The 25,966-nt window shown below is 38.9% G+C and overlaps 3 protein-coding genes across 5 annotated transcripts in view; 2 read left to right on the top strand and 1 right to left on the bottom strand.

Moving 5' to 3' along the window:
- LOC118811646 (growth arrest-specific protein 2) overlaps positions 1–13,618 on the top strand; it is a 31,021-nt gene extending 17,403 nt beyond the window's left edge. For both annotated transcript variants that reach the window (XM_036576014.1, XM_036576013.1), the window contains exons 4-8: positions 992–1,133; positions 3,939–4,002; positions 4,092–4,254; positions 4,722–4,829; positions 12,372–13,618. In XM_036576014.1, coding sequence (XP_036431907.1) covers positions 992–1,133; positions 3,939–4,002; positions 4,092–4,254; positions 4,722–4,829; positions 12,372–12,581 — 687 coding nt within the window. In that variant the 3' untranslated portion in view covers positions 12,582–13,618. The remainder of the gene's footprint in view (positions 1–991; positions 1,134–3,938; positions 4,003–4,091; positions 4,255–4,721; positions 4,830–12,371) is intronic.
- Positions 13,619–14,447: 829 nt separating this feature from the next.
- LOC118811648 (small VCP interacting protein) lies at positions 14,448–18,767 on the bottom strand. The gene is made up of 4 exons (XM_036576015.1): positions 18,228–18,767; positions 17,123–17,173; positions 15,703–15,816; positions 14,448–15,564 (listed from the first exon to the last, which is right to left on the bottom strand). The coding sequence occupies exons 1-4, from the start codon at positions 18,288–18,290 to the stop codon at positions 15,550–15,552; spliced, it is 243 nt and encodes an 80-aa protein (XP_036431908.1). The 5' UTR covers positions 18,291–18,767; the 3' UTR covers positions 14,448–15,549.
- Positions 18,768–20,333: 1,566 nt separating this feature from the next.
- On the top strand, positions 20,334–24,760 carry LOC118811643 (zinc finger and SCAN domain-containing protein 12-like). 2 transcript variants are annotated; one of them, XM_036576009.1, is made up of 4 exons: positions 20,334–20,541; positions 20,992–21,699; positions 22,453–23,012; positions 24,143–24,760. In XM_036576009.1, the coding sequence occupies exons 2-4, from the start codon at positions 21,008–21,010 to the stop codon at positions 24,409–24,411; spliced, it is 1,521 nt and encodes a 506-aa protein (XP_036431902.1). In that variant the 5' UTR covers positions 20,334–20,541; positions 20,992–21,007; the 3' UTR covers positions 24,412–24,760. The 2 variants fall into 2 exon arrangements, with proteins under 2 accessions (XP_036431902.1, XP_036431903.1); XM_036576010.1 differs by having other exon boundaries at positions 24,115–24,324.
- The last annotated feature ends 1,206 nt before the right edge of the window (positions 24,761–25,966 follow it).

The following is a 25,966-nucleotide window of genomic DNA, read 5'->3' as shown; positions in this document are numbered from 1 at the left end:
CCTAAATTATGTGATCCATGAGAATTAGAAAAATACCCCTCATAAAACATGTGGGTTAGTCTTCAAGTGTGGATGCGTTTAAAGGCCCATATCGTGGAAAAGAAATATTCCTCATTTTTTGAAAGGGTTTGATGTTTAATAGGTGTGTAATATGTAAACATTGATAAAGTTTAGAAGCAAACCATTCACTCCCCACTCTATTTTTTATATATATTATCATTTGTTTTTGTGATGTCACAAAAAGGTATATATTGTTATATGTCTATGCTTTCAGCATACAGCACTTTTCAGTTATAAGGGGCCTGGACTTTTTTGAATAAAGCACAATACAGGGCAGCCAATCAAAACAGAAACCATTTGCACACAGTCATATGCAAAGGTCACATCTTTATTTTCTGGGTGAAAATAAGTTATTACATCCTCTACAGGAACAAAACTGAAATATGACATTTTTCTTCAAATTTTACAGCACTATTGTGCACATGCTACAATGTTATGGTTTACTTTTTTCCCCCAGTGTGTTAAATTCTGCACATAAACAGTGATTTTGCATTAAAATGTCTAGAAGTGTGTTCTTTGTAGTGAGTATGTTAACTTATTTTCAATAAACAAAATATTTCATTTGACCACGAGTGCCTAAACTTTTGCATACTACTGTGTATCAACATTAAAGGCACAGTAACAAGTCTGTTTAATTGTAAGGAACAAAGGAAGGTTAGAATATAAAAATGAATCATTCATATAAAAATGAGTTATGAGTTTTTGGTACATAAAACCCCAAAAATATGAATACAAAAACATGTTGGATATGGGCCCTTTTATACAGTAAATTATATAAGAAAGTCTTTTTTATGTTAATGGCATTTTCGTTATGGGTGTTTTTGGTTTCACTGTGAAAAATAATTTTTAACTGACATTCTTTTTGCTTTGAATGAACAGAGCTTTTGATTGGGTCAGACTCATGACTGATGCTAGAGTTGATTTCTTTCAGCCAATCCCCAACCGGAGGATCCCTTGTAGGGCGAGTGCTCCTTCTGGCTCTTTTTTTGCGCGGGACAACACAGCTAACTTCCTGTCATGGTGTCGAGAGGTGGGCGTCGGAGAAACCTGCCTGTTTGAGTCTGAGGGGTTGGGTAAGTACGTGACCTACAAAAGCAAACAGGAGTAATTATCCACACTGAACTCTTTAAAATGGATCATATCTCAACCTAGAACTTTTGTCACATGTAGGCCTTTCACAATCATGAATTTTTAGCTGATGATTGTCATATAAATTATTGATTAACAATTTAATTCTCTGTTTTTTGTTCACTGTGATAGATTTAATTAGCTAAACTGCTTCCGTGCTTTCAACACTTATGACTGACGACAGAAACAGCTCAAGCTCAAAAAAACAAACATTACTCATCACTGCTTTTTAACCATGTTACAGACCACTGACTTCTCTCAGTAAATGTGTTTTCTACTTTCTTTTATTTACATGCATTTGTTTCAACCCAGCTGATGAAAACGCATCCAATGCATGTTCTGTTTGTTGCAGCGTAGACATATGATAGTGAAAGCAAATAATTGTGGAAAATAATTGCAGTCAGCTAAACAGTGATCAGTTGATTATATAATATTTGTGACAGGCCGAGTCACAAGATAAAGCTGAGAGATTTTGGTCACAACTTTGTGTAGTTGTAAATGCCTTAGATTGACCTTTGCACATAATTTCCACTTTTTCACACAAGTCTGCCTCACTGTCTACATACAGATATTAAGTTTGCTTGATGAGCTCTCAGGATATTGGAGGAGTCAACCTGTGTGAGCTTTGCCACACTGATAAAGCAGCGATGAACTCTGTAATCTGTTGTTGGAACTTGAAGGAGCGGGTATATGAAGAAGAATGGAAATGATTCAGTCTCAGCAGATATTTATAAAGTAGTTCTGTGCTTGCTGTGGCACAGTGAGAGCCCTTGTGTTCCTCAGTCTGTCCACCTTCAGGCTCTCCTGGCAGCAGACTGTGATCTGGCAATGAATACGAGGAAGAGAGAAAGAAAAGCATCTCCTCTCTTCGACACACCACTCCTGTGAATGGCCTAATTATGTTACTCTGCACTCTCTTCCCTCCCTACTCTCTCTCTTTCTCTCTCTCTGTCCTTTTTGTGTCTCTCAACTGTTGTAAACTCTCAATTGGCTTAGGAAAACACTAGCTTTCGTGTTGAAACAGGTTTTGAAAGAGAGAGAGAGAGCAAGAGAGAGAGAGAGAGAGAGAGAGAGAGAGAGAGACAGAGAGAGAGAGAGACAGAGACAGAGAAAGAGAGAGAGAAACAGAGAAAGAGAAAGAGAGAGAAAGTCAGAATCAGGCAGAGAGAGAGAGAGAGTGACAAAGATACAGAAAGAGAGAAGCAGAGAAGAAGAGGAAAGAAAAAGAGAAGCAGAGACACAGACAAAAAGAGAGGGGCAGAGTGAAAGAGAGAGACAGACAGTAGCAGAGAAACAGAGAGAGAGAAAGAGAGGGGCAGGGAGAGGCAGAGAGATACAGAAGGAGAGAGTACAGAGACAGAGAGACAGAGAGAGAGAAAGCAGAGAAACAGAGAGAGAGAGGGAAAGTAGGGCAGGCAAGTGGAACTGATTCCTCTGAATGCAGAAAGATTTTTTTTCTTACTGTCCTGCTGCACTTACACAGTGAAAGCTTTGTCTGTGTAAATGTGTGTGTGCGTGTGTGTGTGTGTTTGTGTGTGTGTGTGTGTGTTTGTGTGACCATATATTTTTGTGGTGAGAGTTGTGTTTTTATGAGATGTGAACACTTGGCAGCTTTCATCATTCCTTCTTCAGAGTAAAATGGTCTGATTGAATGTGTCTAAACCCCCCAGACCACTGGAGGGCCTGACCTGTGTGAACTGAACTTTATATCCTTTATACATTGTGTGTTTTCTCTTGATCTCAAGCTGTTGTTTGACTATAAATATTTTTTGGAGGTTTTTAACTCCAGCCAACTGGCTCATCATTACAAACTATACATACAGATGTGACTCCAGCCAGACGGATTTATTTACCTCTCAAAGAAAAGGCCTTGAGAAGATTAATCTGTTATTCCTTCCCTCTTCTTTTCCCCTATTTTACTTTCTGCTGAAATAGCTAAATGTGTGTGTGGAGATGACATTAAATTCAGGTGGGATGCGCTGGAGTTTCAGGATGAGATGATGCTCTTGATGTGTTTACTGCATGTTGTTCTGTGTCACCTCACCATTCCTCACTCATGAGCATGAGTCATGAATCATGGGGAATGGAGTATCTAACAGTGGACAGATGTGGATTCTGAGAACAGGTGTTTTTGTAGGACTATAAAACACACATCTGTGTTTTGAGTGTCACACTTTGACGCCATTTCCAGCAGTTATTGCGACATACTAGGCCTGATTTACTATAGCTATTAACATATGCAAAATTACTTAGCTTGGGCAAAATGTAGCCAGTGCCTGGATAAGGAATTTAAAATGATTGAGTAACTTCTTATAAGCTCGATGTGTACTTTCACCCCCACTGTGTGTACTCAGTGTCTACAGATCATTTCCATGAATGGCTCATCAGATTTGTGTTATCATGATGTTGTGCTTTTGAGATGCATGAACAAATGTTGATAGATTTGTGAAAAGTACTAATAATAATAGTAACGCTATACTGAAGGGCAGCATTCATAAGACTATGAGCCTACATAAGACTGTCATGACAACTGACATAAACCTACATGAACATTTATAAAGGCTTATTCCAACAAGCTTCAGTTGTTATAACGGCAGCTTTTGTCTTTTTTTTATATTTTAGACTTATCTATTTTGATAAATGTCTATATAGGTTTATCTCAGTTGTCGTGAAAGACAGACGTAGGCGTTATGAATGTTGTTCTTCAATCAAGTGTTACCGTAATAATTTGAGTGCTTGTTGTTCTCCAGTTTTGCACAAGCAGCCACGTGAGGTGTGCCTCTGTCTCTTGGAGCTGGGGAGGATAGCATCCAGGTAGGTGAAATGTGGGCCTGTTCCTCAGCTACCTAATTTGCTGCTGGACGTCTGAGAGCCTTTTTGATTAATGTATTGTTGTGTGTCAGGTATAAGGTGGAGCCACCCGGGTTGATTAAGCTGGAGAAAGAGATTGAGCAGGAGGAGAAAGCCCCCGAGCCCCCTCCTTCCCCGGCCTCTCCCACCCAGGTCTCTTCCCCCAACAAATGCTCCTCATGCAAGAAAAGCACTGGCAAGCTCCTGGATGATGCCGTGAGTATGAGATCTAACTTAGCTGTCATTAGCTACTTACAGAGAGGGTTATTTTTAGTTTTTTAAAGGTCATTGGTTATTTTTAGTCATTACACTCTTAAAATTCACAGCTCTTAGAATAAGACAAGATGTCTTATGTGAAATGTGTAGTTTCACGTAACACTTACTGATGGAAGTCATCAGCCTCACATTGGCTTCTATTATAAATCTGTTTAGAGTCACAGGTTCCTTTCCTTTTTTTCTCCAATCTATAATATTTGCCAGGGTAATTGATTCTATGATACAGATACAGCAGATTCTGGATTCCTTTCACACTTTGGCTACACATTACACACAAATAGTGTGGAGATGCAAATGGTGTGGAGATCTGTTGATTCTCTGTAAAATATCTGTATAAATGGCCTACTTGGTGTATAGTTATCACTAAAAAACAGCATGTTGATGTGCATGTTTTTGTGTTTGCTCAGGTAAAGCACATTGCTGAGGAGCCTCCCTGTAAGTGTCCTAATAAGTTCTGTGTGGAGCGCCAGTCACAGGGCCGCTATCGTGTTGGGGAGAAGATACTCTTCATTCGGGTGTGTACTTCATACTGTAATAGTAATACTGTAAATAGTGTAATGATGACAAAAGGGGTTGACTAAATGTTTTAAAGTCAAGGCTGCAGCTGAGATAGAAGAGACCTTGATAGCACTGGTATACAAAGACTTCTCTTCAGTGCTTGTTCACAATTAGTCTGGACGTCCTTAGTAGGCTGTCACAGCTTACTGACAAAAACAATGTGAACAGCGCCAATGTATGCAGCGCTGAGACATATTTCTTTATCGCATTGTTCAAAAACTAATGTATGCTATCAACATGATCTTTGTGATTTTTACTATAACTATGAGTAACATTCTCAGAAAGAGAGCATTTCTCAACCACATTCGTGGGATCCTACAAAATGGGACTGCTTTCAGTGCAGTGACGTAACGGCTGAGAAACGAGGTCTACCACGGCTGCAAGTTGATTTACTCCTGGAGATTAGTCTGCAAAGTATTATTAAAACTCAAATCCTATCCACCTAATTCTCACATCAGATGATCCTGAAGGCTTGATGAATTGAATCATTTTTGATCAATTAGGAGTTGTAATTATAAACTGATCAGTTTAAGGGCTGTTATCACTAAAGTCCATGAATGCTGTACAATAAGTAAGAGCATATCGCTACAAACTAATGGGATATTTTGGAATGGAGTCTTTGCTGAAACAAGATATCAATGAACATGTTGTGCTGTGTTGGGTATTGGGACTTGATTTAACATAATAAAGCATTAATTAGCCAAACCAGGTACTGGACGATAACTACAAATAATACAGAGCTTCCTCAAGGAGAGGTTTGGTTAAACAAACACTTATATATACAATAAAATTAACACTTAGTGTATAAATGCTAATTGGTTTGCAAATAAATGCTTACTGTCCAGATAAATTGCTTTTATTTCTAGCTTTCTCATTTCTGCACAGAACTATATGTTGATGAACATACAGGACTGTGAAAAAGTATTTACCCCTTCCCAATTTCTTCTGTTTTTGCACTTGATCATTAAATTACTTTTAATATTAGACAAAGATAACCCATGTAAATACAAAATGCTGTTTTTAAATGATGATTTCATTTACTGAAGTAAAAGTGCTGTTCAAAAACGCTGGCCCTATGTGAAAAATAATTGCCCCCTTAGCTACTAAATCAACCAGTTAACCAAATTCAATTGACTGCTGGGTTAGTTTCCCTGGCCACACCCAGACATTATTACTGCCAGACCTGTTTAATTTAAACATCACTTAAATAGAACCTGTCTGGCAATGTGAAGCAGGCTAGAAGGTCTCAAAAAGCAGCACATGGTGCCCCATTCTAAACAGATTCAAATACAGATGTGAATCAAAGTCATTGAAATCTACCAGTCTGGAAAGGGACTCCAGCAAACCACAGTGAGAGCCATTATCCACAAATGGAGAAAATTTGGAACAGTTCCCAAGAGTGGCCGACCTAAGCAAAAATTTCATCCAGGAGGTCACAAAAGAACCCAAACGAACATCTAAAGAACTGCAGGCCTCACTTGCTTCAGTTAAGGTGAATGTACACAATTCCACAATAAGAAAGACACTGAGCAAAAACGGCATCCATCTGAGAGTTGCAAGGCGCAAATCATTGCTAACCAGAAAGAACAAAATGGCTCGTCTCAAGTTTGCCAGAATCTAGATGACCCCCAAAACTTTTGGGCCAATATTCTGTGGACTGACTAGTCAAAAATGTAACTTTTTGGAACACAATAGTTCCGATAACTAACACTGCATTCCACCATAAGAACATCATCCCAACAATCAAATATGGTCGTGGTAGTGTGATGCTGTGGGGCTGCCAAGCTTCTGCAGGACCTGGACGACTTGTCTTAATTGATGGAACCTTGAATTCTGCTCTATATCAGAAAGTCCTGAAGGACAATATCCACCCATCAGTTTGTGACCTAAAACTCAAGCACAGTTGAGTTATGCAGCAGGACAATGATCCAAAGCACACAAGCAAGTACACCCCTGATTGGCTTTAAAAAAACCTAAGGTTTTGGTATGACCAAGTCAAATTCTTGACTTAAATCCCATTGAGGCGCTGTGGCAAGACCTTACATGGGCAGCCCCCGCCCACCCCCAATGTATCAGAATTAAAATTAGGGGGGCTATTACTTTTTCACATGGATCATTAAATCTTTATCTTCACTAAATGAAATGATCATTTAAAAGCTGCATTTCTATTAGCAAAATACAATATATCAGGTTTGGGGCAAATACTTCCTTCACAGCACTGTATAAGCAGGTACATGAAATATTAATGGAGTAAACATGTCCATTGTGTTTATGCTGCCTGTGTCTGAAAGCGTTGCCATCATATTTTGTGGGGGTATTATATCAATATTATATTGACACCATTACCTGCACACGAATGTCAAACATAATCGGCATTAGCACTTCAGTAAAAAAATCATCTAAATCCCTGACTTCGTCTCACTGGTTTATGGACCCCAGTTTGAGAGCCACTCATGGTGGATGTACACACAAGGAGCATCCCATAACCACAAATACGCTGCCACCTGACAAACTGTGATTTGTGAGGTAGGCCTGGTACCCATGGGAACTCCGTTACCTGGCAACACACAACCAGCCCGTACACCCCAGAGAGTGAGGATGGTTCAGTACACAACGTCCTCTTTGTGTGTGTGTTTTATGGAGATGGCTGCCATTGTCTTCACTCATAGCTTAACAGCTACAGTATCTATGTTAAAGAGGAGATGAGGATGGTAATATTGGCCAGGCTTCAGAGCAGGCAAATTGGCTCTGTAAATCTTTAATGAAGTGGAGCTGGAGTATGGAAGCGTCTGTCAGTAATGACTGCGTTGGATTGCAGCGTGTGGCTTATTCCGACTGTATTTGATGTTGCGGAGGTTTTGAAGTGTAGATGGAAGGCTAAATATAGCTCTTCTAAAGGAACACTTTATCAAGCTGTTGTAATGTGTAGATGGTTTACAGGCTACACAAACATTTCTGCAGTAGGGCACTTTAACAGACTCCACTTTCTAGCATGGCTGGCACTCAATCACATCTCTAAATCACATTAGGCAGTGTTTCAGTCTGTCGACACAATCGACAGGCTACTTATCTCTATCAGTTCCACTCTGATTTCTTTAGATTATGGCACAATTAGTATGATTCTGCTCTATGAGGCAGGCGTGTTATTACTTTGCTTTAATTGAAGAGTGTGACAACGACAATACATCATATTAACACACCAGTGGCTGAAATGAGTTTAGAGGGAATATGGAAGGCCACAGTGCACTGTGCTGTTTTAACGCTTTAAACTGCACGTTCATTATTCAGTTGATACTAAAGGAGTATTCTGGCCTAAAACACTCATTTAATATACAATTTGTCAAGTTATGCAATATTCTGTGGTGCAGTGTTGCATCCCTTGGCCTCATCGATTCGAAAGAATTTACGATCTTGTATGCTTTTTGTGTCTTTGTCCATCAATGTTCTTTCACTACAATACCCAGCATACAATATAGTGATAAATAAATCTTGAGAGTTAGCACTGCCATGTAGATGCTATAAAATACAGACATGATATTTGGCTTCCTAGCAAAAAAATGTTAGCTATCTGGTTTCCTTCTGCATAGGCTAGCTAGAATCAGCAAAATGTAGTTTTCGTTGTCCGTAAACTAGAAATCTCTCTCTAAAGGCTACTGTGGTGCCACTGTAGGATGTGAGTAAGCATGATTTACACTAGATGTAGAGTTGGTAACTTTAAAACATATTATTAAGCAAGTATTACAAATTATTTGATTACTATTTAAATACTAATATGTAATTATTAGGGCTTGTTTTCTTAGTATTGGCACTGTGATTTTATGAAAGCTGACAGTAATTACCTAAGCATCACTGAGCTTCATGGTTTAAGTATCTATCAGTATCATGAGTTAAAAAATGAGGGAATAAAGTAATGGATTGATTTAAGACCACTGTGTAAAATGCAAAGTGAATCCCACTGACGTTCTATATGTGACCTCAGAATCGAGTGACATTAAATTACATAAAATTTTGTCCTTAGAACCTGCTTCACTCTCAAAATTTCATGAGGAGGGTTCCATCTCCATTTCTAAATTGGAGATTTTTTCCCTTGCAGTCATCCTTGTTTGTTGCCCAGCAACCAAGGCCGAGCAATTCAGAGTTCTTAACAGAAGATATAAAGGCAACACAGTCATGCTCTCCCATTCAAATAATTCAAATAGCGACTGAAATTCCAATCCTTCGAATGCCCCCTGTTCAAGGACAGATTCACTTTGTCTCTGAGAGGTCACGGGCCTGCCTATGCATCTTTTTTCATGCTACATTCTTCTGTTGCAGACAGCAATTAAAATTCTTATCTGCGGGAACAAATGACAGGACAGATGAGAAAAGAGCAGCAGAGATACAAGACCCTGAGTGACCATCAGGAGAAACTAAATGTGCATGTTTTAATGCCTCTGTCAGGTTAAAGTGAGATGTCCATTTTAACAGTAATGCTGACGCACTCATGCTCATAGTGAAGAATTATACATGAGAATGTGTTTAAAGGGCCCATATCATGGGGAAAAGCGAAATGATTCATTTACATATATCTACCAATTCAGCCTACAGCACTTTAGCCCTATCCATTCACATTAAAGTTAGCTTTGTGCTGTTTGATTGAGGCACAATACAGGGCAGCACAGATCTCATTTACATATATTAGCTTTAGAGGCACTGATTGATCCATATGTTGTTTACAAATGTTCTGTGCCTCACAGCAGTATGTGACCAATGGTGGTATGGTGATGGCCTTGTTGGCGAAAATCAATGATTATCAGAGGGGAACTTTAGCTCAATTCCTTGTTTAAGGTGAAAAAAGGTAGGAGAACGCTCTGTGCTTTTTCATTTTTTGTTGTATAATACTTGGCTCACCTGGACAATGACTTTTGGTGTCCATGGTGCCAAAAATATCAACATGCGGTTTATTCCACCACCATGGTTGATAGTTCAAGTCAGGAAAATTGAACTGTGCTACTGCTAAGAGAGGTTGGAAAATGGTCATGTAGAAATGAAAATCACACAAGCATCATAAGTGGACTTCAGGGGGGATAAACAAGAAAATAGAGGATATGGGCCCTTTAACATCAGATGAACTGCTGATGATGAAGGTGTTAACATTCACTGATAACCTTCTCCCTCAACATTTTTATCCTGCTGACACTACATGCATATTCACACTTTACTGTATCACCTCCATGTGCAATAATGTGTGAGCTGACTCAATCTGTGTGGGTAAAGCAAAGGTTTTCAATATTGCAGACTTCTCTCCTATTGTGTGCTATAAAACGTGATTGAAATCTCCTATCTCCACCCAAAGCCTATTATGTCAGTGACTGTAGAGCCTTAGGGGTCGTCTCGTTGCTGACCTCTCGGTCGCCCTGCTCCCTCATCCTGTTGTGCACTTTATGAATGTTTCATGTTATTATACCACCTCAGGGCTCAATAAAAACACATCAGTATAGAAAAATAGGCTCTGTGTTCCTTAAGTCCTTCAGACTGTCCCTGTTGTTGTTTGTTTGTTTGTTCCTGCCTCCCCTCTGGGTTCCATTTCTGATAACACTGTTTTGCTCAGTCAGCTCTTTACTTCAGAAGGGTTGCTAGACTGAAGGGCAAGAATGATAGCTTGTCATTTTCACCCTTTATGAATGTTTAATCAGGTGGATCGAAGGCTGTTTGCACTTGTATGCTCATGTAAATGATGCAGGTATTGACAAGGCTAGGTTTAATAGAGGCAGAATTATTGATTTGTCAATCTTGAATGAGCTGTTTTATGAAATAGTGTGCTTTTAGTAACATTCAGCAGATTTATGTAGACTGGGTGCATTTTAAATTGTGTCCTTCGGGTGGCAACCCAGAAACTAGGAGGAAGTGCTGATGAAATCATGGGTACAGTTGCTATGTTGGCATCTTCAAGAATAATTTATTCAGTATGTTATGATACTGTTATGAAATGGGGTACTGGAATGATGGTTGTTCACAGTGGTCTGCTTATCTTGATTGGATCACATGCTAGATATAATAACACATACTACATATTATTATTATTATTATTATTATTATTATACACTTGTCATTAATTTTTATTTCTGATTTTTATTTCCTACAGCAACTTCTTTATAGCCAAATTGTCCAATGCTCAATTCTTTTGACCAGTGAACACATGGAATACACTAGCACTTTTCCAATTCTTTCTAATAGCCAGAGTTACCATGTAAATCAAATATTTGCTCTTTAACAGTACAAATATAATTATTGAACTGGAAAAGCATTTGCCTAAATAAATAAAAAGATGCAACTGGCTATTTAACACAGTAAGTCATTTTTGTACAGGTGTAGCAGCAGCATTTAAATACAGCGCAAATGTACTTACCTGCTTACCTGGTTACAGCATGAAATTGGCCAAAACACTGTGTTTACAACACAGATTGGCCAAAAAGAATGAATATTTGCCAATTGCCGCTCAGTTAGACCAAGTATTTGGAACAAAAATCTGCCAGTCCCGATAATGCATCCTTAAAAATAAATAAAAAGGGACAAACTTTATTATTATTATTATTATTATTATTATTATTATTGTGGTTGTTGTTGGTGTTACTTTTTCTGTTTAAATATAGGCTCCTATCTCATAATTAATTTTATTTATTCAAGAACTAAGAAGCTACCAGCTGTTAGGAAAGAGAGGGAGGGGGGCTGTAAAATGTAAATGAGCGACTGGGTCAGGGCCTCTGGGGAACGTAGGCATGTGAACAGCCAGTTTGGGAGAAACATGGCCTTCCTTTTATTCCTCTTCTGCGTTATTGGTTTTGGAGCAAGATTGTCGTGGCACTTGGGAATGTGCCTCAGGGGAGCGTCAGGTGACAGTAAGCCAATATAGAGGTGTGAAGTGAGTGGAGGTGTGGAGAGACTAAAAGTGAATTCAGGGACTTAGTGTCTGTGTGTGTGTTGAAGAGAGGAAGGTTTCAAGTGAGTATTTCTGGTTTACTGTTCTCAGTATCATGATGATTCACAGATAAAAGCTTGCCACAGTGATAGAGACTATAGTGCATCACAATTACCATGGTTAGCCCTTTCAGAGCTAAGCATGAAAACGTAGAATCCTTGTTTTTTAGATATGTTAATTTATAGGATCTTTGTCTTTAATATGTCACTTAGTGTAGACTAAGTGGCTACTTAGTGTAACAGATTAGTGTACAAAAAATGTTTTTCAAAAACTGTTGACAACCAAAGGCCTCTCTGAGTTTTTGAGTTACACAATAACGCATATAATCAGAAAGCTTAGCTTCTCTGGTTTAACATGAAATCTAAAATTGAGGTTTTCAAGTCGAAACACCTCATAAACATGCTAAAGGAGACGAGGTCAAGATCCCTGTCAACCTACACATCAGTAGCTTAGTTTGAGTGTTAAAATCATTCAAAACCCTTGAAAAATGATGTTTTTAGGCACATAAGCAATCTCTCTCTTTCTGCTCTGTCCTCTATAGATGCTGCACAATAAACATGTGATGGTACGGGTGGGTGGTGGCTGGGAGACCTTTGAGAGTTACCTGCTGAAGCATGACCCCTGCCGTATGCTCCAGATCTCCCGTGTGGAGGGCAAGACCTCACCCATCTCCAGCAAATCCCCCAGCATTAAAGACCTCACGCCTGACAGCTACCTGGTGGTAGCAGCCCACTACAAAAGTAAGAAGTAACAGGCCAGTGGAAGATGAGAAATGTAAAGAATGGACGACCAGGTGGACCTCTTTCCTTTAATCTATTTCACTGACATATAAAGCACAACTGCTACCAAGTCCCTTTATTAATGGTTTTGTTTAGCATTTTACCAAAGAGTGAGCAGCTTTTCTAAGGATGTGGCCTTCATCCATGCAAATCTTGAACTTACAGAACACTCTCATCCACAGAGGGTGAAACTGTTCTCTGGACTAAGCAATCATAATCTTGAACAACACTTAAACTGCTTGTACTGTTAATAGCTTCCTGACTGATTTAGCTATTCTGACACATTGTATCTAAACAGTGCAGAAGCTCTCAACTACAGACTGATTGATATTAAGGGAGCATGGACTGGAATCCAAAAGACATTAGACTGTTTTACTTGTATATTATTCTCACATCTCAGAATGCTACGCAATGACTCGTTGACGATCACTTCTAGCCTGGGATTGCGATCAGTTTATTTAGTGCCGAATATGGTGAAATGTTTTGTTGTTCTTCTTGTCTATCAGCGTACTTTTATTTTGGTTAGCTGAGATTTCTGTATAACTAGTGCTTGAAGTTATCTCATCTTGTCTCCTGAATTCAGGACTGAGCTGAGAGAAACTGCAAAGTGAATTCAAGTTTTAATATCCCCCTTGATGGGTGTGTATACATTTACATTAGCTCTTCCATATTGAGCAATATTAATGATAATGTTTTTATATATATTTGAGGTATTACAATGTCATATTATATCAATATTATGCAAGTAATTTTTTTCTGGAAGTTGCTTATTTCATAGCAGGTCGTTTTCTTGTTTATACTGTTTTGGATGATGATTTTTTTTTTTATAAGAACAGAATGATGTAAAAGTAATGACCTTTCCTCTACTGCAAGGACAATCAAATAAATGATGTGTGCTGTTAACATAATTCATTGTGTGCCTGATCTGGCATAAAAAATGTTAACTTGTTCAGTGTTAACTGACTGTATAACAAAGACTGAGAATAAACTTAGAAGGTGTACAATCTCATCAATGTGATTGTATTTTAATTTAAGGGACACCAGTGTGAAAACTGCCTCATGTTAGTTCTTGACTGGAGAAGTGGCTCCACTTGCACAGTTGTTCTATAGTGACCTCTACTGTCTGAAATACAGATATAGAGCAAAAAACAAACTGCACAGTACTGTGTTGAAGTCACAGATAACCCTTAATTTCCAGTTAGTTTCCAGTTAAGCCAAAGGTCACATTTTTCATTTTTTGAAAGAGTAGTTACAAGATAATCCACCTGCCTAAGGAAAAAGAAAAAAAAAACAGAAGTTTACAAATCTGGAGTTCAAAAAATTATTAAAAGCAACAAAGAAAATGAGACTCCACAGAGCCATTCAAGACCGAGTAGACCACCGAAACTGTCATAATCAGATAAACAGTACTTAAAGCTTTGATGTTTGAGGGAGAGAGGAGAAAAAAAATCAAGCTTTACTTCTGAAAAAATCTGCATGTGTTTCTGTCCATCCTTCCACTGTGAGAAGACAACTCAACACTATGGACCTGAAAGGATGTGTAGCTGTCAAGAAGCTGTTACTGAGAAAAGTAAATACAAAAAGATCAACATTTGTTAATCAAACAAAGAAGTTGCTGTTGTTCTCAGAACAATGGGCTGACCACTCCGAAGTCTAGACTTCAGCATCACTGAATGTGTTTGGGATTACCTGAATAGTGAGAAGCAAAAAATGCTTTTAAGACTTTGGAGGTGTGTCCTGATGCTGAAAATAGAGACCTTGTACTTAATGGTCATTTGCCTGGAAATTAAATAAATAAATAAAAAACAGCAACATTAAAGAGGAATTGAGAACAGGAATAAAATAAGATTAGGAATTTATTCAGACCCATTAAAGTGGCACAGCATCTTCATCTCCTACAGAGCCTGTCTAAGCATTGAAAATGGCAGGACAATTTTGGGCTTCTGAAGAAAGAAAACAAGCCTTAGTTTGCTGAACACACTTCAAAGCTTTCTTGTGAAGAACACAGTTCTGTACTGATAGAACAGCACCGTCTTCTTCTCCCACACTGAGGTGAACAGAGACTGAGACATGGCTGAAGGGTCAAAAAATGCTGACCCTCTGTCCTACATTTGACAAAAACCTTTAGAGTATATGTGAATAACCACTCAGTGAACTTCATTTAACACCATCACAAAAAAGCAATAAAACTCATTTTTACATTTACATAGTGCTTATACTCATTATCAAACTGACCAATTCAAATCATTAGTATCCTCTATATTTAGACTGCTAAATTCTCTCTTGAATCAAAAATCATCACACTTGAACATGCTGTAAAAAACAGATACCACAAATAATTTATATTGCACTGTCATGCTTCAACTAAACCACTGCAGAATAAACCTAAACAATCTGAATGTCAAACACGCATTAAAATGTCATGAATTCATTACAAAATGTGATTTTGTGAGATCATATAAATGTATTTTACAGTTACATTCAACTGGAAACACTGCTTTAAAAAAAAATAAACAGACACATTGTAAGACAAGCATGAGAACATTCTATATGTAAATAAAGCACTGTGGTGCATGAGCTTTAGAACTGTGGAACCATAGAGTTTTAGTGACTGAATGCCGTGTCTCTCAGTAGTGATACATAAATATGTGTATTAAAAGCCACACATTACTGCCCTCTCTGATATTTCATTGGCTAGCACATCTTGGCATGTTAAAGAAGGCGTGTCCTGCAAACAGCTCTGGCCAACCAGGAGGCATAAAGGGACATGTAAGCTTGGCAAAAAAGTCTAGATGCTACACTCCCCTGACTAGCTTGCATTTTAAGAAATTATTGAAAAAAACAAAAACAAAAAAATCCTTCCTATTTTGATGGATTTGCTGCTCACGCAGGCTGATCCATAAAGTTGATGTATACTAGTTGTCTTCTCTTCTTCTTGTGTTAGCCAACCTGCCACTAAAGAGAGAGAGAAGAAGCAGAAAACCTAATGCATATTACATATTCATAATTATATTATGTAAAATACTATGCTTTCAAAAGAGCATAAAGGATACAGCTGGTTAAAGTCTAAAGTACATTTCCAACAGGATTTACCTTAAGCCCCCCGCCTCCTGAGGGTGACGTGCTCATTGCCTGTTTTTCCATCTCCTCTTGTTTCTTCTTTTTCCTTTCGACTGCTTCTGGGTTCTTAATGCCTCTGTATGTGCTCTACAAGGAGAGAAACATAGGGAAGTACTTGGTAAGATACTTCAAGCTTTAGTTTGTATTGCATACAAGATAACGTTTTCCTGAATACACTTAACATATACTGTTTATAGTAGCAATTTTCAAAACAAAGGGTAAGTTATAGTAAGATTTTCCAATAAAAACTCAACTACAACACAGTTTCTAACATGTGACAAGTCTTGTTAGCCAGTGTTTGAAGCATAGCAGCTGAGTGCATTGTGGGCATTAGAAGCAAGCTGACAATGTGGGACTCTGTGGCTTGGGAAATGTGCGGTGAAATGCAATTGCTCTTTTATGGTATCACAAAACAATACAGACTGCCTGGTCAGTCTTCTCCACTATGACATTACATCATTTTGTGACATGTTGGAAAACTCTTTACCATTAAAGTTTGGTATTTTGAATGTCTGCACTCCAAATCTCCACTATGTCATCAAAATAACCTTTGTAACAATGGGAAAAACTGTCACCACAAGCATTAGCATTACGAGATCGCAGAAGCAGCAAAGTTAATTTCAGCCAAAGTAGAAAACCACTGCGATGTGAAGTTGCCCCCTGAAGGCACAGAATCCAATGTGTGGAGAGATTAAAAGATGGTGCTCTACTTACCGGGCTGCCTTAGCAGCTCGACGAGCAGCAAGCACTGATGAAAATCTCTAAAGGGTCCACAATGTATATGAGGGGCAAACCATAATCAATCTCTAAAGCTCTCCAAAAGGAAATTTGATGGATGACATAATGACTTGAAATTAATTATTTGCTTTGATGGGGATGGAAAAAAAGAACCATGCATGTCTGTCTATTCTGTCTTATCTCATTTAGTTTCTTATAGCACATTCATAACATGAATCTGTACTAATTCAGTAATATTAAAAGCCAATCCAGTCCTCTGGACCACTACATGGGCCACATTTTGATCTAAAACAGCTCCCAACACATTTCACTGTTAATGATGTTGGCTCAGGTGAGACAGACCATCTGGGATCCCCAAGGACTGCGTTGAGAAATATTGTATTAAAAAACTTGTTTTTGTTTTAGTGTTTGGTGAAGACCACACAAGAGGGATGGATATTTTTGGTGTGAGGGTGAGAAATGTACTCTAATTATCAACAGAAACAGCCAAAAAAACTCAAAAACTAAACAAAAACAAATGCACTAGTAAATAAATATGACATTATGATGGACCCAGTGACAGACACACTAGCCTGACAGAGAATATGCTCACTTCTCTGCTTACTTCAACTAATTAATAAGCTGCAAGTCAGTCTGCTTGGCTATTTTACATTACCTCTTTCTGTCTTTTCTCAGCAGCTTCTGCCAACTGTCGCCTTCTGGTTTCCTGCAGAAGGAAAAGAAAAGATGACAAAGCAATATTATTACAGCCTTCAACAGTGATGTACTCAAACAGTGTTACTGCAATGGTATTTACTAGAGGCCTATTCAATAAGGTGCTGGTAAAGACTCATTCATAACTGAGTGAGTAATTTGTCCTGAGAGTGCGGACAGATTCTAGAAAGGAAGGACTGTTTAGAGAAGTTTTAAGACTTAACGTCATTGTATATTAGACAGACAGCAAAATGCTCCACTGATTTTTCAAAATGTCTGTGTAATGAAATAGTAAAGATGTAGACAGTGTGAAATGCTCTGTTCAAGAGAAAGTCCCAATTGTTTACAGTAGCAGTGATATGAACCAAAAGCATTTCAAGCATTTAATATCTCCAAAGCTACCCTCACAGAAAGCTATTACACAGAATGCTTACAAGTACAGTGTGTGATGCCTGAGAGATCATATTACAATATTTTATAAAGGTTTTGGCCTAAAACATATTTTTAAAATACATTCATCATGGCATAAAGGTACATTCTATGTAAAGTAAAGCAAAATAGTCCCCAAAGAAAAAATATTTTTTTCAGACTTACCATTATTTTATCATTATAAACATTAAATATAAAAATTCAGAAGACAGATGTAGGTTCACTGGTCATTTTGTATAGCAAATAAATAAAATGGCTCTATTTGTGCTGTAGTCATTGCAATCCCTGGTTTCTGCCACCACTACTGTGAAGAAATCTGAGCAGGCACGTTTCTCTACAATGCCCCATTACACATCAGAATATTTTGAATGACACTGTTTATCTCAACAACTTAACTGTGCAAAAATCCTGAGGAAAACAGTGGAATTTCCCTTTAAAACACTTACGATCTGTGGCCTTAAAACCGTTAACACTAGCTGTTGCCCATTAGAAAGAACCAGAAAGCAAGCTGGGAAAATATGTAAAAAGACCTTTTTTTGTATAAAAATCAGTGTTGTATTTAAGCACATCCATATGTGAAATAAACCTGTAGAAACGTTCATATGAGATGGTATGAGGGCGAACAGTGAAGTACTCACAGGGTCCGGCGTTACAACAACGTCGTCTGCTGCTCCACCCAGACAGGGCAGGCACATCCCCATACTTGGTATAATAAAACACCACAGTATCCAACGGCAGGCAGGCCAAACAAGTTTTTAACAGCAGCCAAAGTTAATGGTACCACTTAACAAATTAACATATGCAGCTACCAACTACCGCTACGAGCAATTTTCACTGACAACACGTCGACGGTGCGAAAAACACGACTTCTAAACAGCTATAAAAGCCGCTCAATGTCTGCTGCTGCTAACTACCGGATTAGCCAGCAATGTAAACACTAGCTTTAACTAACTGTCTGTGGCTAATATTACACACTAAGAGAGACACTGACAGGCTAAGATTATGATTTAAATCCACAGCAAACCTCTTTTGCACACGACCTGGCATCTGGGGAAATGTCTCGACCTCTAAACTGCTTTAAGTCTGTTAGTTGCAGTTACTGGAACTGAACGTGGATAAAGCTGCCCGTCTGTAAACATAACCGTCCTCACTTCTCGGGCTGCTGATGGTCCCGTTACACTGGCGGAGCAGGAAGGATGCAGCGCCCCGCCGAGGTCTGGAGAAGCTCAGTAAGACCAGTTAAAGCTTCAGGAGATGATAAAGGACCCCCCAACATACATCATCTACACCGCGTATCCTTCTGGGTCGCGGGGCGATAAAGGACCCGCATGGAAAAATGAATTTCTCATTTCATTATTTTTAATAAACGAGATTCACGTAGCATGTAAACACTGTTAAACTTTCAAAATGTAACGCTCACTGCCCGGTCTGTACAATCCATGTGTGGAAACTATAAGACTAAACAGGCCATTTTGAATTAATCGTATTTGTGATGTCATAAAAAACAATACATTTACCGTCATGTAAAAACTGCAACCAATTTTAACTAAACCACATGAATATTATACAACACGATTAAACTAAAATAAAGGGTAGTGAATTTGTAACAAAGTCATTTTGTAAACTTGGCACTGATTTTTGAGTGTGATGGTAACAGTGAGGGGGGTCTCCCTCCAAAAATGGATTTTGGGCAATAAAAGATACCCAGAACATAAGAAAGAAAGGAAGAAAGAAAGAAACAAAGAAAGAAAGAAAGAAAGAAAGAAAGAAAGAACGTTTGAGGGCCTGAGAATGGTGCACTGGAAGTAAACGTTACCTCTGTTCTCAACCCTGATCTTGGGGTACTGATGTCCTGCGCAGTTCAGTGGTTTCTTTTACTCAGAGGACAACTGAAGAACCTATGGATGTTCTCCAGTGTTCTGGACCTCCATGTTCAGCCACTCTAAAGGGGAACTCCACCCATTTTTCAAACATTCTGCACAATTAAATGCTTGAGATGTAGACAAAGTCATTCAGAGTGGTTTGGAGCGAAATGCTCCGTTCTAGAGAAACTTAGTCACAGTTGTTGGATGGGAACCAGACGTCTGAAGAACTTAACGCCCCTGAAAGCTCCCCCACAAAAAAAAAAAGAAAAAAAACATGAAATGGTTAAATATATGCTGCCTGATGTCTTACACATTGTTTTATGACAGTTTTGTGATAAATATTTGGCTTAAAATGTATTTTAATCTATTTATTTTAATCACTTCATGGCGGAGGGATACATGCAGGACACTGTGAGACAAAATAGTCACCAAAGAAAAGTTATATTTTAAGATTTATGACTATTTTACCATCATCGACATTACATATAAAAACAAAAGACATGTGTCGGTTCACTGGAGGTTTTGGATAGTAAATAAAATGTCTATATTTGTGTTGTAGACATGGCGACCCCTGGTTCCTCTCACCACCTCTATAAAGAAATCTGAGTCGGTAAGTTTCTCTACAATCATCCGTTCCACATCAAATCACTCTGAATGACTCTGTTTACATCCCAGGGACTGAACAATTCAGAAATGCGGAAAACTTGGTGGAATTCGTCTTCAAGAGAAAATATTTAGTTAATAGTCGAGGAGTTGAAGTGCGCGAACAGAAAAACGCTCAGAATCCGCGCTGCTCTCTCCCCGTTGTCGTTCTCCACCCTGTCAGTAGATGGCAGTAACACACTTTCCTCTCCAGAGGAAAACAAAACAGAAGACGATGAAAGCGACGAAGAAGGCGAAGAGGCGGCGGTATAAAGCCAAGTGATTACTGTGTGATAAACAAGCTCCCTGCTAAATGCAGGATTCCTGTTTGGACAGCCTTTAATTTAATATCACAAGCCACAGTTCATCGACAGCACTCTTCACTGAGCTCTTTTCCTCGTCATCCCTTCTTTTTTGCTGGTCTTTTGAACACTTGCTGGCTGAGGTAGGCAGGATCCCTCACCTTAGCTACGGTTAACGTTACTCCACATCACATCAAGCGACCTTTGTCTTTCTTTACATTTCAGGATTTGTCACTTCACATTTGAGTTGAGCCGTTTTACAAAAAGATTCAAAATAAATCTTCAAACTACTAGAAACTATAAGATTCCCGCAGTACAGTATACTACTGTCATAATAATCTATTATATTTTTTGCATTTTTGCTGCTGTAACATTCCTGTAATGTTGTCTTATAGTCTATAAAATGCGCAGTATACTTTAGTAAACTATAGTAACCTAATTGTCTGCATTTAGTATAAGAATCCTGTAGAAATTGCTGTAGTATTACTACAGGTCTTTTTTCATTAACGTTTGTATTTAAAAAAGAAGACGTTTTAATTTTTGGTTCCCTGTCCAGTTTGTCAACTATTTCTCCTTTTTTTTTTTCCTCACAGCCCAAGTGAGGAATCCATGGATGTTATCCAGTGTTTAAGGTCTCTGCTGGACCTCCATGTTCAGCTCCAGAAAGCTGTAGCTCTTCAGGGAGAGATCCAGGCGCAGTTTCTTTCTCAGCTTTTACAACTAGACAGTGCTAGCGTGCAGCAGCTGCCTGCACCATGTCTGGATCTGAGGGGAGATGACCTGGAGCTTTCTCTGTCTGTGTTTGAAAGGGCTCTGGACAGCAGCAAATTACCAAAGGAGCAGTGGGGGTCACGCCTAGCGCAGCTCCTCTGTATAAAGACATTACATGAAGAGGGTCATGAACCATCCAGCCAGCTCAATTATGAAGCCCTGAAAGCAGATGTGAGGAGGCAAGCATGGGCCTTGGAGCTTCAGAGGTGGAGGGACTTTAATGAGGTCCAGTATGAACCCCACAGGGGGGTGCGGGAGCTAAAGCTAGGGGTAGAGGCGACGACCAGGAAGTGGCTTCAGCCTGAAAGGTGTAGCTCTGAGGAGGTGGTGAGAAGAGTGACCCTGCAGAAATTCCTTTCTCTCCTTCCACCAGGTGTTGGAGAGAAGACAAGGAAACAACAGCCACAGAACATAGAAGAGGCTGTGATCATGGCTGCATGCTTCATGGAGGATAACAGGGTTGATCAGGAGCCAGAGAGAGACAGACAGGGCTGTGATGCACAGACAGGGACTGGTTATGGATACTCTGGGTAAGACTGCATGTATCTAGCACTGTCACGATTACTCAGTTTAAAAAGTCATCTCGATAAAATGGCAGTGATTACTTGGCGATTTGCATCATGACGATGCATGTTTTAAATTTTCCTCTTGGTTTCTCTTACCTGCACTAAGAAACACAGCTTGATGGATAATTTTTTTTCAGGGATGCACAACAATATTCTAATCATATCTGTTTTGGCAGATAATTGCTCAAAAAAGTTATTGGCATCTGGCTGATGTTTACATATTGCTGATATTTCAAAGTGATCTTTGATGATGCAGCATGTTTAGATGATGCTGGGCTACTGCGCTGCATTACATTACTCAATTACTAATATAATCAGTAGTAACAGCCCCACATGTTGGGGAGGAGAATTGTTATTCTGAGTAGCCATTGTTTTTCCATATACCTGAGTATTATTGCAGAATGATTTGTGTAATATATGTAATTGTGCTTTTTCTGGCCTTTACTGTAATTTGGGATTCTTTAAATTAAGCTCCAGGCCTCCCAGATGATGATGATGATGATGATGATATTATTATTATTATTATTATTATTATTATTAATAATAATAATAATAATAATAATAATCACTCAGCCCTACTAGTTTTAGTGATTATTATTTGGCTTATAAACAACAGCAACAGGTAGGAATTGCTTTTTAGTGTGTTGCCTTCAATAGACATTGAACTTTCACCATTTTGCTTTTGTTTGTTGATCCTTTGAACTAAATCCATTTCAGAGAGCATCAAATGAACTTGAATGAGCTGTGTCTGAAGAGGCGCGATTCAGAAACCATCTTCCAGCCTGATGGCCTCAGCCTGGAGGTCAGTGGTGGGAATGAGCATTTTGAAGAGGAAGAATTTTCTGAAGTTGTGTTTAGCCCATCACTGGTTGACTCAAAGCCTGTCCTGAATCCTGAAGAGGTGCAACCAATTATGAGTGACTCCGCTCAAGTTTCACTCCCTGGTACCTGCTATAGTGGCAAATCAGCTTCTCCTTCACTCAGGTCAGCCTATAAGAACTGTGACAGAGCCGCCCAGCCAGACAAGCCAGAAGTACCGAAATGTGTTTTTGAGTGTCCTGAATGTGGTAGCAAGTTTAAGAGGTATGACTACCTGCAGAGACACAGATGCACTCCTGGGCAAAGCCTTGGCTGTAAGCACTGTGATCTCCGCTTCCCCACTCTCACCCAGTTGACCAACCACCTCCGAGTCCACCGGAAAATGCTTCGCTGTCCTGTGTGCAGCAAAACCTTCCGCGACCGCTTCAACCTCCGCTGCCACCAGCGAACACACACAGGTATGCTAGAGAAGCAACAGAGATAGACATCTGATTTAAGTGTTAGCAATAGCAGTTCAGTATACTTCTACATATTAACTACAACCTTTCATACTACAGTGATGATTAGGCCACATGTGCAATTAGTGGGCCAATGAGCAACATGTGCATGTAACCCCTTCAGTGCGCACACAATTTAGCATTGAGGAGATGCACTCTATGGCTCTGAGATTCAGCTTAAGTACCAGCTGTGTCATGTGATGTCCATGGCCAGATGATTAAAATGCTGCTCATACAAATAAAGAGCCTATGCGTTATAAGCTGAATGTGATCAAATTGGTAGAAAATCATTCCTGTCAAATACAGTTTTAGACTCTTTGTTTCAATATTGTATTAACTTGCCCTTGTCGACTTCACTTCAAGACTTGGAGGTGCATAACTTGCATTTAAAAAATGCTTTGTCTGGCTTAGTTTTTGGGTATGTAATGAGAACTGTGGTGCATTGCCCTTTGTTGTTGTTGCTTCTTGTGTAGCCCTGAGCTTGTTAACTAGCTAGCTAGTAGAGTGATATAACAAAACTCATGTATAACAGAAGAAGTTGTTTGCTAAATAAAGCTCAGTTTGAATGTAGCAAATTGAATGTTATAGTTTTGAAATATTTCAAATAATTCATTGCTCTGGCTTATAAGCAAAGTTTGCCATTATTTTCCCCAGTTTAAAAAGGGAGTTGTCAGATAGCAAGAATTCTGGGCTCATTCAACAAAAGGTTTACATTTATGTTGACTCCATTCCTTGGCTTTCCAAAGGGTCCTCAGACAAATTTCATTGAGTTGGTACAGTAAAGGGTTGGTATTGGGGTTGGCAACAGGGTTTCTCTAAGTTGAAATGACAAGGCCAAGTTGACAAGGACACGTTAAAAAAACAGTATTGAAATGAATAGAGAGTGACTTTTATTTAAATCCACTTGACTCTATGTATTCATTCATTCTTGTAGATTCAACCCCTTGCTTGAGCATTTTTAGGAAGATCCTGTAGTGGATCTACTACTTTGTTGTTTTGAAATCCCTGATGTTGACTTTAAGGCATAGTCTAAAATAAACCTAAAACACTGTATGCATTTTAGACACTTTATCAACATCCTGCTCCTGCAGGTGAGCGTCCCCATATATGCACTGACTGCGGCTCAGCGTTTGCTCAGGAGAGGGGTTTACAGGAGCACCGCAACATCCACACCGGAGAGAGACCCTTCCAGTGCCCCGTGTGCAGGAAAGGCTTCCGCCACAGCCGCACGCTCTCCAAACACGTGGTTCTCCATTCAGAAGCCAGGCCTTTCAAATGCTCCGACTGTGGCAGAACTTTTAAGATTAAAGATAACTTGAATCAGCATCAGAAGAAAATACACCACAGAAAACGGTTCTGATCACACATTATAACTAAAACACACATATAAACACACACTACTGGTATGTGCCATGCAAATAATGGACTACAATGGCAAAATGTGCATTGCAGAATTTTAGTGACATTTCTGACCTGTTTCAGATTTTGGCACACAAATATGCTCAGAGGCAGTGAAAATTTACTGTTTTGTTTTGAATGTGCTGTTAAATTCAGTGTAAAGAGGTTAATAATAATAATAGATTGTGTTGTTATTTGGTAATGGTGATAGTGGTGATGACAGGTTTCTAAAATATTGAATAAAATTTATAACACAAAACTTTTATCTAGAATGTTTCTGATGTTACACTCCATTTCTCTCAGCTCAAAATCCTGGATTGCCATTTTGGTAAGTAACACAACTGCTGATACAGTCTTACTCTCTTCATCTTTTCATAAAGAAGAATCCACCTATTTTCAAAATTTTGACGCAATTCAGTCATTCAAATATGTCATTCAGAGTGTTTTGATGAGAAATGGTTCATTGTGCAGAAACTTATTTTTTAAAAGCAGTGGTGGTAATAAATACCATGAGTCGCATAGTCAACCCAGATCTAGCCATTTTTATTTATTATCCAAAACAACCAGTGAAACTACACATCTGGGTTTTAATTTAGTATTAATGATGGTAAAATAATGGTAAATCCGAAAAAAAAAAGGTTCTTCGGGCACTATTTTGTCTTACAACAATGAATGTACCTCTCTGCCAAGAATGTATGTAAATGTTTAAGCCAAAACCTTTATATATATATATATATATATATATATATATATCTATATATATATATATATATATATATATATATATATATATCTGTGTCTGTGTATGTGTGTGTGTGTGTGTGTGTATGTATGTGTGTACACCAATCAGGCATAACATTATGACCACCTTCTTGTTTCTACGCTCATTTTCCATTTTATCAGCTCCACTTACTATATAGGTGCACTTTGTAGTTCTACAATTACAGACTGTAGTCCATCTGTTTCTCTGCATACTTTGTTAGACCCCTCTTACCCTGTTCTTCAGTGGTCAGGACCCCCATGGACACTCACAGAGCAGGTACTATTTGGGTGGTGGATCATTCTGAGCACTGCAGTAACACTGATGTGGTGGTGGTGTGTTAGTGTGTGTTGTGCTGGTCTGAGTGCATCAGACACAGCAGTGCTGCTGGAGCTTTTAAACACCTGAGTGTCACAGCTGGACTGAGAATAGTCCACCAACCAAAAATATCCAGCCAACAGCGGGCAGCGTCCTGTGACCACCAATAAAGGACTAGAGGATGATTAGCTCATATTGTACAGCAAGAGATGAGCTATCGTCTCTGCCTTTACATCTACAGGGTGGACCAACAACGCAGGTGTGTGTATATATACACACGTGTGTGTGTGTGTGTGTGTGTGTATGTATGTGTGTGTTCCTCGGATGTCTGGTTCCTGTCACTACCACTGTGAACAATTCTGACTCTGACAATTCTTTCTCTAGAAAGGAGCATCTCACATCGGACTACTCTGAATGAACAGATAGGATCACAGTATAT

Source organism: Colossoma macropomum, unplaced genomic scaffold (genome assembly GCF_904425465.1).
Source record: "Colossoma macropomum unplaced genomic scaffold, Colossoma_macropomum, whole genome shotgun sequence".
NCBI lineage: Eukaryota > Metazoa > Chordata > Actinopteri > Characiformes > Serrasalmidae > Colossoma > Colossoma macropomum.
Note: the sequence above shows the minus strand (reverse complement) of the source record. Positions and strands in the feature narration are given on the sequence as shown.

Coding starts and splice junctions, on each gene's coding strand:
- LOC118811643 (XM_036576009.1), top strand. CDS start 21,008: ATGGATGTTATCCAGTGTTTAAGGTCTCTGCTGGACCTCCATGTTCAG. Junction 21,700..22,452: donor ACTGGTTATGGATACTCTGG/GTAAGACTGCAT, acceptor AATCCATTTCAG/AGAGCATCAAATGAACTTGA. Junction 23,013..24,142: donor CCACCAGCGAACACACACAG/GTATGCTAGAGA, acceptor CTGCTCCTGCAG/GTGAGCGTCCCCATATATGC.
- LOC118811648 (XM_036576015.1), bottom strand. CDS start 18,290: ATGGGGATGTGCCTGCCCTGTCTGGGTGGAGCAGCAGACGACGTTGTT. Junction 17,174..18,227: donor TTGTTGTAACGCCGGACCCT/GTGAGTACTTCA, acceptor TTCCTTCTGCAG/GAAACCAGAAGGCGACAGTT. Junction 15,817..17,122: donor CTGAGAAAAGACAGAAAGAG/GTAATGTAAAAT, acceptor CTCTCCTTGTAG/AGCACATACAGAGGCATTAA.